Raw genomic sequence first — 13,189 nt, 5'->3', positions numbered from 1 at the left:
GCCATTTAAACGTCTTCACTGGGAGTGGTGTACCTGTAAGAAAAGCAGTGTAAACACCATATACTGTGAATATATAGACGTTAGAACTCTCTAAGTACACGTTCTTTAAGACAGGAATAGAAAAACTTTCTACACAGTTAGCACAGACAGAGGACTCAGGCTGCCTGGCTGCAGATCTGGGCTCCACGTTTCGCCAAGTGTATAACCTTGAATGAGCTGCTTATCTGCTCTTAGATACCTCTGGAATGATACTGGCAACCTATCTCAGGGTTGTTTTAGTAATGAATTAATAATTAATGTGACTGCTAGAACAGTGCGTGTCTCATAGAAAGTGTCATTTAAGCATTTTGCACTTTTTTTTTTCTCCTTAATCCTTACCTTAAGCCAAAGCCAACTTCCTAAGGATTTTTCATCTTCCCACACGTATTCAAATGGAAGTAATTAAGTATACATTCATGTGTAGAAAAACCTCAGGAACCTGTATCTGTATTTAAACCACAAAACAACATACAAAAGAATGCCTTCCCACCTTCATTTAATTATTTAAATTAAAAGATTACTCTGTGTACTGTTCCAGGCACTTACAAATTAACAAAGTCCAATATAATACAGTACAAACCTTAAAAATGCCACGAGATAGATATCATCAAAAGAATTAAGTGACTTAGCTAGCTGAGATTTCATTTCAGCATTTTAGATACTTAAGAAGGAATCCAACTTGAATGGACTTGTTTTGTGATGCATTAGCGCCTCCCACTCTGACCCTGGTTGACGCCTGTGTTTTCTGCCTTCGACTGCAGAGTTCTCAAGGTGATCAGAGGACTGATCGCTCTGCTCCTGCCCGTTCTGCTTCCCAAGCTGAACAAGAACCCTGCCTGGAACCAGTGAAGAAATCCCAGCACCGGTCTTCCTCCTCAGCCCAGCACCACAATCATCGCAGTGGTACAAATCGAGGCCTCCCCAGGCAAGAGACATTTGACTCAGAAACCCAGGAGAGCCGAGACTCTGCCTACGTGGAGCCAAAGGAGGATTACTCCCACGAACATGTGGACCACTATGTCCCGCACCGTGACCACAGCCACAGGGATGAGCCCCACGGGAGCAGTGAGCACAGACACAGGGAGTCTCGGCACCGTGCCAGGGACCTGGATCGAGAGCAGGACCACAACGAATGCAACAAACAGCGAAGCCGCCATAAATCCAAGGATCGCTACTATGACAAGGATGGAGAAGGAATATCTAAAAAACGGAATGAGGCTGGGGAGTGGAACAGGGATGTTTACATCCGCCAGTGACTTTGGCCCTTTTGTTTTCATTTTTTAAAGTCTTTAAAGTCTTGTATAAATCACCCTCAATCTAAGTCTTTGGGGTTGACATTGCAATCATATGTATCTGTCTTGTATATTTTGTATTGCTGTTGCTTAAATAGCAATAGCATGACAGAGTATTAATATACTTTTTTCTTTTATAAGTGCTATATAAATTTGCCTGGTACAGCTGCAGTCCTCTGGTTGTGTCTTGGACTTTTCAAAAACTGCTTGGGGTAGCTGTCACTTGAACAAAATCTGTTGCCATCCAGGTGGCGTTAGTATTTTAAGAAATGTAGTTGATGTTTTCAAAAAATGTAGTTGCTATATCCAGCAACACAGAATCGGCCCAGATAAAAAGTGGAATTTCTTGATTCTCCATATTTTTAATATGTAGGCACCTGATTTGCATATTCATTCATCCATGGACCACTGTTTCTTGCTTGTACCTCTGGCTGACTAAATTTGGGGACAGATTCAGTCTTGCCTTACACAAAGGGGATCATAAAGTTAGAATCTATTTTCTATGTACTAGTACTGTGTACTGTATAGACAGTTTGTAAATGTTATTTCTGCAAACACCTTCTTATAATTATATATAATATAAATATATATAAATATATATATATATATATCAGTTTGATCACACTATTTTAGAGTCTTAATGCCAAGTCAGCAGATTTGCTTTATGAATTACAGGGACTAGAAATGCCCACATTCAGGAAATTTGTAATAACATCGTCTAGGCACCTATCCCCATTCTAGTAGAAAGTCTGTATGTACATACTGTAAATATGTGTGACTGCTTGACTTGAAAAGGTTTAATTTCTGAATGTTTTACCATCCTTGTAAGTTTATAATTTTGACATAAATTATGGTAAATATAACCAAACTCCAAAGGTTGTTCTAATCCATGCAGCTCACACTGATTGTGACAAACACATTCTTAGTAGCTAGTGTCTCATGTCACTGCACTGGAGGCTACAAGCCGGAACTCTGTGTGCACAAATGTGTGCGTCCGTGTGTAAGAGTATGTGCGTGTGTGATTGGTTGAGATGAATCTGTATGCTGAAGACTAAAAGAAACTAGAGACTGATATCTAGAATTCCACCCACCTGGCTTTGAACTGAATCATGCTGCATGTTGCTTCAATGATCATCAAGCAGTCAGGGAGCGTGCTGCCAAAGGTGACTGGGAAAGCATTTATCTGTAGGCTCCTTGTTTTTACTCCTAGAGAGCAAAAAAATACAGGCAACTTTTAACTGTGAGTGTTTCACTGGAAATGTACAATCTGTGTGTGTTCGAGTATTTGTTATAGTAAGAAAAGTTTACACAGCTTGTAGAATTATGTTGTGGGAAAATAAATTTTTCTAACTTCTCCCACTTCCTTTTCTAACCCTGCTTATTGTGCCCGTTATCTCCCAGTTTGCCTATCATTTCATTCCCCGCCACAAACTCGAGTTTCATTGTCTGTCAAAACCTAGAAGTGCTTCTTATAACCAAAGTTTCTGCTCTTCAGAAGTAATCAGGGCAAAAGGGTGATTTGAAGTGAACAAAATGGTAAGAACATTTTCTTACATCAGACATCTACTCTGAAGGGGAAGCCAGAAGATGCTGTCTCCACGCCTCAATGAGACCGCTGTAAGCAGCCCCCAATGTGGTTGTCATGCTAAGGCTAAAACCTTCTCCATGTCTCCTAAGTGTACATTTTGTCCAGTTATGACTGGACAGGTAAGACAGTATTAGGTGTATAAGTACCTAACACTTGAAGTTTGTCCCTGGAAAATGCCTATCTATAATTGCCTCACTTCAGATTTGTACATTATATGATTATTATTTTGTTAAATAAGTTAATTAACCTATTTTTTTGTTTTGCTTCTTTGGTTTTCCCAGATTCTTGCCAAATATTCTTGGACCTTTATAAGTAAAGCTGTTTCACATTTAACTACTTATTTCCTTTACCCCCCAAGGAAACTTAGTTTTAAAAATGGGTTACCTATATAGTGTTTTATCAGCTAATATGAAACATTTCCCTCAGATTCATTATATTTGTTAATTAGCTCTGTACTGTTGATATGAATTTATTTATTGAATATAAAAACTATAGTCATGTATTTATGTGAAGTAGTCACATCGTTGGAAAACTGTATTCCAATTAAGATTACTTTTATAAAATATTTTGGATAATCTTTCCATCAGGGTAAGATGTTGGTTAAGAAATTTAGATAAATTTCTTTTTATCTGATCGCCAGCCCCATCCTTTGCTACATGTTATTTCATCCCAGTAATGACTTCAGAATATTTAAATTCTTGAAGTATAACTGGTATGTATCTAAGCTGCTACTACCATTAATCCTTTTCAAAGAGTCGTGCTGATGGAGTCTTATTTTAAGTTCCGTACTTGCATTCTTAGTTTTTCACTTTACTGTGAAATGTGCTAGTTCAAATCAGAGTATTCCTCAGAAAACTATATTGCAGGATTTGACATAAGGGCACCTATACATGAAAACTGTATAGTGAGCATTTCTGCAAACAGTATGTACTAAATTTGTAAAGAAAAAATAAGCCCAAGACAATGGGATGTTTTACTGACCCGTGGAATGTAAAATTAGTATTTTCACACAGCAAAAGCTTAATCTTAACTTAGTTGTAGAATCATGATTTTTGTAGCCTACCTAGAAGATGCTGGAAATGTTAATAGGTCTACTCCAGAATTTTTTTTTTTTTTTTTTTTGGTCAAATGCACTTCAGTTTTTCCTATGCTCTTTCTTTACTTACTGTTCATTTAAGTTACTGTTACAAAAAGGTGCTGCTAAATGTAGGGTGTCTCAGTCATAGTGTACTTGGGACAATGTCACATTTTTAACATGGTCTGCTACACATACATACCTGTCAAACATCTGCTGTCAGCTACATTGAACTGTTCAACAAACCTGATTGAAAGGCATTCACATAAAACACGTAAAGAGCGGGCTTCTGCACTGTTTATTAATAGGAGTATAAGTTGTGATTTTAGGAATGATTCTTATAGTTGAGAATATGTTAAATATTCAACAACACTTCCCATTTATGGAGCATTTCCCTTGGAGCAATGCCAACTGATGTTACTTTAGTGACCTTCCCATTATGTCTGATAAAATCATAACTTAAGGTAGGTAAAGGCTCTTTTAAGTATGAGCACAGCAGAATAATCTTTCTCCACCTTAATAACTACATTTGCAGCAACTCTTCATTCAGATTTTGAATTTTACTCTTCATTTTTAAATGCAGATCCATTTTGATGACAAATTTAATTCCTCACCCTTGTCCATTTCCTCAGTGATGTAATGCTGCTAGTCTTGGATACCCTGATCTTACTAAAACTTTAAAGAGTCACACCTGTTAGAGAAAAAGGTAACTAAATGGTTTGGGGTCAGTTGTTTCATTTTGGCTAAATTATATTTTTAACTATTTGTACTTCACTTTGCTATTTAAACTAAAATGTGATACAGGATTTTGAAGTAAAATGTACTCACTGTTGAATTAAAATGTTTTTTCTGTTTCACAGAAATATATATGTCAACACTAAATATGTTAAAAGATAATATATTAATTTTCTTCCACACTTTCCTGATCTTTTTCCTTTTTATTGTATGTTTTCCTTAAGTTTCTTTGTCCTTTAAGATTGAATGTGTTTTATTTTCCAATTTGCTTTAATATTTGAAGGAAAGAAACTCACTGAAATGTATATAATAAGGAAAAAATTTTAACAGTATTATTTATTTGTCCTGTTTTCGATATACAAATATTTTTCTTCTATTTTGCCTATGATGCTTACATTTTGCTATTTATCAGTATTAAAAATTTACACATTTGCTACCATTCTCATCCCAGCTTAGCACATAAGGCTTTGAAGACAGCATGAGAAGAGATGGATGTAGTAGCTTTTTAAAAATACATTTAAAATTTGGGGAATTATGCTGAGCCCTAGAAACAGAAGTGGCACAGGTAAACGCTATTTCTCTTTACTCAAATGACACCTACTGGATATAATGCAGAATGAGGATGTAAAGAAGTCAGACACATATCTGAATCTAACAGAACTTGAAATATTCTTTCCTTCATTCATTAAGCATCTATGGGTGATCTGCTCTGAAGCAATGACAGAAAACACAGGGTCCCTGTCTCCAGGATCTTCCCAAGCCTTAGGGCAGAAGTTACAGGCATGCCTAACAAACTAGGATGTTTAGGAAGTGCCACAGTACCAGCGGACATGGGCCCTAGGGGTACAGAGAGACAAGTGTCTAACCCAACCTCGTGGAAGGTATTCAGGAAAGGCTTCTTCAGCCCCAGCTGGCTGACTTTGTTGGAGTGTTGTCTTGTACACCGAAAGGTTGCAGGTTTGATTCCCCATCAGGGCATAGATCTTTGTTGCAGATTTGATCCCCACTCAGGGCACATATGGGAGGCAGCCAATCAATGTTTTTCTTTCCCTCCCCCCCTCTAAAATCAATGAATAATATCCTCCAGTGAAGATAAAAAACAAATAAAAAGAGACTTCTTCAAAGATGAGGCCATCAAAAGGTCTTACCTGATCCAGGAGGCCTTGCAATCCTGATGGATATAATGATTATGAGACATTCCTAATGGAAACCTATGGGGAGAGGGGGACACACTATTAGGCAATTGTTTCCAATTGCCCCCTTTATATGCCCATGGCTCAGGAATTTTGGGATAATTTGATAAAAGTTAACAAAAATAGACATATATAACTCTACATGAGGCAGCCTTTAAATTAGGGCTAGGTGTTTAAATATACCTTATCTAAAAAGCAGGTAGGATGAAGAGTAAGCTTATAATTGATTTTTTTAAAAAGTCACATTGGCCACTATAGGGAGATGTTTGGTCACTTCTGTGATCTGGATTTCGTTAATGTTTTTATCTAAATTCAGATTTGACTGTAAAGTGTTTTTCTGTGTGTGTGTGTGTTTTAATCTATCACAATAGCCTTGTCTGTTGTTGGTGTTCTGTGAAACTATGCTCAGTAGAACACCGCGACCTACCTGAAAGTGCCAGACCAGTTCCCAAATTGTCAGATGCTGGCTTTCTCTTCCTCTCTAGTAACATCTCTATTAACTGTTACAGCTTGTGTTCCAACAGATGGTAAAAGGTACTGACATTGTAGAATATTCTCATTTTTTAATTCTACAACGTGAAGAAAAGATTCATTTTACTTTTCAGTTTAAAAGCATGGGGAAAAAAACAGTAAAGGCAAAATATCATTTATAAGAGATCCAGACTTCATTTGAAAGAGGGTTTATTTATCAAATAGTAAGCGCAAAAAAAAAAAAAAAAAGTAAAACACTGAGCTCAGTTATTGGCCCATGGTAAATGTCATACTTCCCATACCCTGAGTTCTTAAGGAACTACTTAGGCACTCAGGAATGAAAACTAGTTATTTTTTATACTCAAATTAAATATTGCTAATTTTTTCCCTTGTTAGAGTCACTGATTACCATTATAAATTACTTGCATTTTTTACAAATTAAAACAGAAAACCCCAAATAAAAATGTTTCAGATATCTATAGGCATCTACTTTTCTTCAAACTCTGCTAAATTCAAAAGGAAAAGTTATTTTGAAATTACAAAATATAACCTCGGACCACTCTCATGATTACTTCCTCTGCGTCTTTTGATCCTTGGTAAAACAGCTGGCAGCCTCTTCTGTTTCCTTAGCAACAATGCCATCAATCACTTGGCCTGACAACAGACTGGTTTTTAAGTTAAAAAGCACACACACAGAGCAAATGTTTGGAATTTTCATTTCTAAGGATTGTCCTCCTGTATGCTTTTGCATTTTACAAATTTTGCAATAAAAAAACCTATACAATCCTTATTTGCCATCCAAACTATGTCTTCTACTCTGGCCTCTCTGAGAGAATCAATGTTCATGTCCTGCAATGGCACAACAGATGGATCAAATCGCTGCAGCTGTTTCAATTGTTCAAATGACAGGCCAGCTCCCATCATGCCTTCTCCTCCAATCTGTGGTTCCTGTTTAGAAGAAATGAATAAATATGCATGAACAGCCTACAATTAGTAAGTGTGTGTGCCTGTGCACACTTTAAGTTAAAAGAAAAATTCAGCTGTAATTACCACAAGTTCCAAAAATAGAAAAATGAGTAAATAGCTTTTATTTTTGTAAAATGTACTATTTTCCCAAGTAATGAAGTGGAAAAGGAGCAATCAATATATGGTCACCTGAAAAATGAATACCTATTACAGCTCATATGCTTCTCAAATACCATGAGAGAACAAAGGAGGACCTGAGCTTCATAGTTAAAAATATATGGATTCAAATCACAGCCCTGCCATATTTTAGCTATGTGACCTGAAGCAAGCAACTTTACCTGATTCTTCATCTATAAAACAGATAAAATACTCAGATCAGAGGCTTAAATAAAGAAGGTGGTATCATATAGTGGATGGCACTTAGGGGTATATGGCCCTCAATAAATGGAACGTTATTAATAACAGCAATAGATTAAAATTCAGCTTTATTTATAAGACTCCCCCAAACTGACATGAGTCCCTTAGGCCTCTAAAGATGCCTGTCTCACACACATACCAAGTGGTTAAAAGTTTCTGTTGTTTTTAAATGCACTGGAATATCAAAAAAGATAATTAAGACAGCATCAATCTGTTTAGAAAAGAATAAAGAATTATCAGCAATACTTGCAAACAACTACTGCAAAAAATCCATAATCCTAATTTAAGTCCTCATTTCACAGATTAATGTTTGTGTGTTACTGAAGATATATTTTCTTAGGTATATGACTTAAAAGCTATCAATTATTAATCCAGGGTGGGGAGGTGGGAATCTCTTTTGGATATACATGAGTATATATTTATATACAGACACAAAATTCTAAGTTAATTCTGAAGTCTTCCTTTTGTCTACAATGAAATTAATTTCTGCATCAAGAAACCACCTCCAAATTGCTTTTAATTTATGTATTCCAATTACCTACTAAAGTTCTATAAAGAAAGGTATTCAAGCTATATGTTTAATGTATCTGAATGTGAGCATTATATAGATATAAACTTAATCTCGAAGATCAAGGGCTAAAAATCTAGTTATAAACATCTTTTTAATAAACATTGTAACAGAAAGACAGTGCTTGGTAAAATAAAGTACAAGATGGCTTTTAAAATGTTACATAATTTACATAAGAAACTGTAAAGAAGCAATAATCCTGAACTATTTCCCCACCTTGGTTAGTCTTTTGATATCTAGTTATTTTAAAGCCTGCTTGGGCTTTGATGTAATGTGAGCAAAAATGCTCAAAATTTTCCTTATTTGAAAAATCTGTGCCTGGAAAGTGGAAAACCACTTCTTGAAAACAAAATTCTGAGCAACATGAACAGAGCCACAAGTGAAAGAAAGATCTAACAAAAATACACCTGAGCTCTGTAGCATTTTAACACAATTACAAGGAATGAGCATAGGGAAAACTTTGAAGAATGTGAAATTCTCCATGGGCAGTATAAAACAGATTTAAGGAGGGAAACATTTTTGTTTATGGCAGTATTTATTTCAAAAGTTTTACCTAACATATTTCATAAAATAGGCTGTATAAATCACTGCTCTTAAGTTCTGTGATTTATCATACACATTAAGGAAATGAAATTAATTCTTACCTGGGACTGAAGCTGAAGAAAGGGAAATGTTGTGAGGGCCCACGCCACTTGTTCTTCATTTTCTGCTAGTGTGACTGTGCACGTGCTATACACCAGCACTCCCCCTGGCTTTAGCAGCTTCACTGCCTAAAGGAAAATGTGATCAGATTACATGTAGCACAAGGCTAAATAAACGTTTTAAAGAATTTTATATCTATATGATACCTTTCAAATATCTGGGATAAATAAATGATGTTCTGTATGACCAGGATTTTTTCCTAATTAGATGTTCCAAACTAGATACATTACATTATCTTGGAGCTATTATAGCCCATTTGAACCAAGACTTTCTCAAATATAATCATTTGCTTTCACGAATTTAGATTACCAAATTTATAGTTTTAGGCCAATCTTCTTTCTAAATTCCATACTCGTGAGACTTCCAATCAAGATGGAGGCGTAGATAAACAACCCTTGCCTTCTAGTACAACCACATCAAAATTACAACTAAACTACAGAACAATTATTACTCAAAACCATCAGAAATTGAGTGGAATGGATGTCTAACATCTATGGAATTATAGAAACCACCTCCATTCAGGCTGGTAAGAGGAGTGGAGACATGGAATGGGCGGGTCCTGCATCCATGTGTGGCGGATAAAAATTTGGGAGGGATATCTCAGGAGTGAGGAGTGCCAGCAAGACACTAGGCCCTGCAGACTAGGGTTCCAGTGCCAGGAAGATTAGTCCCCATAACTTCTGGCTGCAAAAACCAGTGGGGATAGAGTTGGTGGAAGAAACTTCTAAAGCCCCCAAGCAGTTCCTCTTAAAGAACCCACATACACAGACTTACTCAGATTCACACCCCCTGAGCTGCTGCACTGGGGTAACAGCTGGAAAGCCACCAGTGGCATACGGGGGGGAACTAAAGTTTCTGGCATCAAGTCAAGAGCTGGAGGACAGCTTTTTTCCAGAGAGGTAGGCAGAGGCCACTGTCCCTTTTCTGAACCCTCTCCCCACAGAGCTACAAAGCCTGTGAGTGGGTGCGATATCTGAGACTCCATCAACCTGGCTACCACTGTCTGCCCCACCGTTGGGATCCCCTGAGGCTCTGTCACACTGAACTTACAGGGCTAACACAAGCTCTTAACAGTGGCTTTTTCATATGAATGGCTGGTCTTGGTTCATGCTTTACAACTTCCTAAATCCTCTCAAACAGGCAACTGGCAGCCTCAGTGAGCGCCCATCACCATACCTCTTGCTAAGTGGCCCCAGGCCCAGTACAAGCAGCAGCCAGCCTAGATTCACAGTTTGGCTTCGCCTGGGAACCTCCAAGCCTAGCACAAGTAAGCAGCCATCTCAGATTGCTTTATAGCTCATGCAGGGGTGGCCCTGGGCAGAACACAAGTGTGGGCTGACCCTGGCATGCACTGCCCAGGAAACCCCAGGGCTTGCACACCCAGTGGACAGCTACAGACCATGTCAGCTGATCCTCCACAGCGGGTGGAGGTTGGTGGTAAGTGCAGATGAATGGCCTGGGTAAATCCCTCCCATTGAACTGCTAACAGCAATCAAGGTTCAACTACAAGAGGATGGTATATTCAGCCCACACAAAGGGCACACCTTGAGTACCTAGCTTATTGATAGGAGAGGCAGTGCCAATGGACCCTATAGGACACCTATTACATTAGGCCATGCCACCAAGACAAGGAATCACAGAAGCTCTATCTAATAACAAACACAGGGAGACTGCCACAATGAGGAGGCAAAAAAACCTGGCCAAAATGAAAGAACAAATCAAAACTCCAGAAAAAGAACTAAACAAAACAGAGATAAGAAATCTATCAGATGCAGAACTGAAAACACTGGTTATAAGGATGTCCAAGCAACTTAGTGAGGATCTCAATAGCATAAAAAAGATCCAGTCAGAAATGGAGGATACTCTAATTGAAATAAAGAACAATTTATAGGGAAACAACAGTAGAGTGGATGAAGCCAAGAATCAAATCTATGATTTGGGACATAATGAAGCAAAAATCAACCAATCAGAGCAACAGAAGACTCCAAGAAAACGACAATGTAAGGAGCCCATAGGGCAACTTCAAGTGTTCCAAAATTCACCTCATGGGGTGGCAGAAGGAGAAGAGAAGGAGCAAGAAATTGGAAATCTATTTGAAAAAGTAATGAAAGAAAACTTCCCAAATATAATAAAGGAAATAGACACGCAAATCCAGGAAGCACATGATCAAAAACAAGATGGCTGCAAAGAGGCCCATTCCATGACACATCATAATTAAAATGCCAAAGATTAAAGATGAAGAAAACCTTAAAATCAGCAAAAGAAAAGCAGTTAGTTACCTACAGAGGAGTTCCCATAAGACTGTCAGCTGATTTCTCAAAAGAAACTATGCAGGCTCAATAAATTGGCAAGAAAATACTTGTTTTGAAAGTTTCAGCTTTTTTTTTAATAGCAGAGAGCAAACAAGTAGACAAATACCAATGAAAGAAATGGAAAGTTTTTTTTTTTTTAATTAGTCAAAAGTTTTCCTTTATGTAGTTTTTAAAAAAAATTATCGTTATATTACAGTTGTCCCAATTTTGCCCATTGCTCTCTCCTGCCCTGGGCAACCCCGGCTACCAGTCAATCCCCTACCCTGTTGTCCATGCCCATGGGTCACTTATACTTGTTCTTTAACAAGAGCCTTCTCCTCCTTGCCTCCCTTTTTGCTCTCCCACCTCCCCTCTGGTCCCTGTCACTTTGCTCCTGGTTTCTGTGCCTCTGGTTTTATTTTGCTAGTTTGTTTTATTCATTAGGATCCTGTTATAGGTGAGATCATATCGTATTTGTCTTTCACCACCTGTCTTACTTCACTTACTTCACTTACTTCACTTCACTTACTCTCCAGTTCCATCCATGCTGTCAATAAACACAGGAGTTCATCTTCCTGTTGCGTAGCATTCCATTGTGTAAATGTATCATAGTTTTTTTTATCTACTCATTTACTGATGGGCACTTAGGCTGTTTCCAGCATTTGGCTACTGTAAATAATGCTGTTATAAACATAGGGGTTCACAGGTTATTTTGAATTGGTGTTTCAGGGTTTTTGGGGTATAATTCCAGCAGTGGAATCAATGGGTCAAAAGGCAGTTCCACTTTTAGTTTTTTGAGGTAATTCTATAGTGCTTTCCACAATGGCTGCACCAGTCTGCATTCCCACCAGCAGTGCATTAGGGTTCCTTTTTCTCTGCATCTTTTCCAGCACTTGTTTGTTGATTTGTTAATGATGTTAACTGGTATGAGATGGTATCTTATTGTGGCTTAAATTTGAATCTCTCTGATGGCTAGTGATATAGAGCATCTTTTCATATTCCTATGGGCCCTCTCTATGTCCTCCTTGGAGAAGTATCTGTTCAGGTCCTTTGGCCACTTTTTAATTGAATTGTTTGTCTTCCTTGCATTGAATCATACGAGATCTTTATGTATTTTGGAGATCTAATCCTTCTCCGAGGTATCATTAGCAAATATGTTTTCCCATACGGATGATTCCCTTTTCATTCTGATGATGTTTTCTTTAGCTGTGCAGAATACTTTTAATTTGACGTAGTCCCATTTGTTAATTAATTCCTTAATTTCCCTTGCCCTAGAAGATGTACTGGCAAAAATATTGCTGTGTGGGATATTTGAAATTTTCCTATGTCTTCCTCTAGGACTTTATGGTATCACAGTTTATGTTTAAGTCTTCTATCCATGTTCAGTTTATCCTCGTCTATGGCATACATTGGTGGTCTAGTTTCATTTTTTTTTAGCATGTACCGTTGCAGATATGTCAGCACCATTTGTTGAAGAGGGTATTTTAACCCCACTTTATGATTCTGCCCCCTTTATCAAATATTAATTGACCATAGAGACATGGGTTTATTTCTGGACTCTCTTCTGTTCCACTGATCTATGTGTCTGTTCTTAGGCCAGTACTGGACTGTTTTGATTGCAGTGGCCTTGTAGTATAGTTTGATATAGTTCTCACTAAGCTCACTGAGCATCCTTATAACCATTATTTTGAACTCAGTGTCTGATAGTTTACTTGTCTTTATTTCATTTAGCACTCTTTGTGGGATTCCTCCTTTCCTTTTGATTGGGGGTTGTTTCTTTGTCACCCCATTTAGGTGACTTTTCTTGCTTGTTTCTGCTTCTTAGATTGATATGCTTTGATTCCCTGACTTT

The 13,189-nt window shown here is 37.6% G+C and overlaps 2 protein-coding genes across 9 annotated transcripts in view; one reads left to right on the top strand and one right to left on the bottom strand.

Annotated features, from left to right (window-relative positions):
* CACNB2 (calcium voltage-gated channel auxiliary subunit beta 2) overlaps nucleotides 1-1,500 on the top strand; it is a 326,918-nt gene extending 325,418 nt beyond the window's left edge. For all 7 annotated transcript variants that reach the window (XM_054593040.1, XM_054593047.1, XM_054593031.1 and 4 more), the window contains one exon: nucleotides 801-1,500. In XM_054593040.1, coding sequence (XP_054449015.1) covers nucleotides 801-1,295 — 495 coding nt within the window. In that variant the 3' untranslated portion in view covers nucleotides 1,296-1,500. The remainder of the gene's footprint in view (nucleotides 1-800) is intronic.
* A 5,174-nt stretch (nucleotides 1,501-6,674) lies between these two features.
* Nucleotides 6,675-13,189, bottom strand: part of NSUN6 (NOP2/Sun RNA methyltransferase 6) — a 41,368-nt gene continuing 34,853 nt past the window's right edge. For both annotated transcript variants that reach the window (XM_054592997.1, XM_054593007.1), the window contains exons 10-11: nucleotides 8,989-9,114; nucleotides 6,675-7,341 (exon numbers count right to left, since the gene is read on the bottom strand). In XM_054592997.1, the coding sequence (XP_054448972.1) occupies nucleotides 7,114-7,341; nucleotides 8,989-9,114 (354 nt within the window). In that variant the 3' untranslated portion in view covers nucleotides 6,675-7,113. The remainder of the gene's footprint in view (nucleotides 7,342-8,988; nucleotides 9,115-13,189) is intronic.

The sequence above is a fragment of the Pteronotus mesoamericanus genome, unplaced genomic scaffold, assembly GCF_021234165.1.
Source record: "Pteronotus mesoamericanus isolate MK-2021 breed Mesoamerican mustached bat unplaced genomic scaffold, CSHL_Meso_final contig_130, whole genome shotgun sequence".
NCBI lineage: Eukaryota > Metazoa > Chordata > Mammalia > Chiroptera > Mormoopidae > Pteronotus > Pteronotus mesoamericanus.
This window is presented reverse-complemented; position numbering and strand designations above follow the sequence as displayed.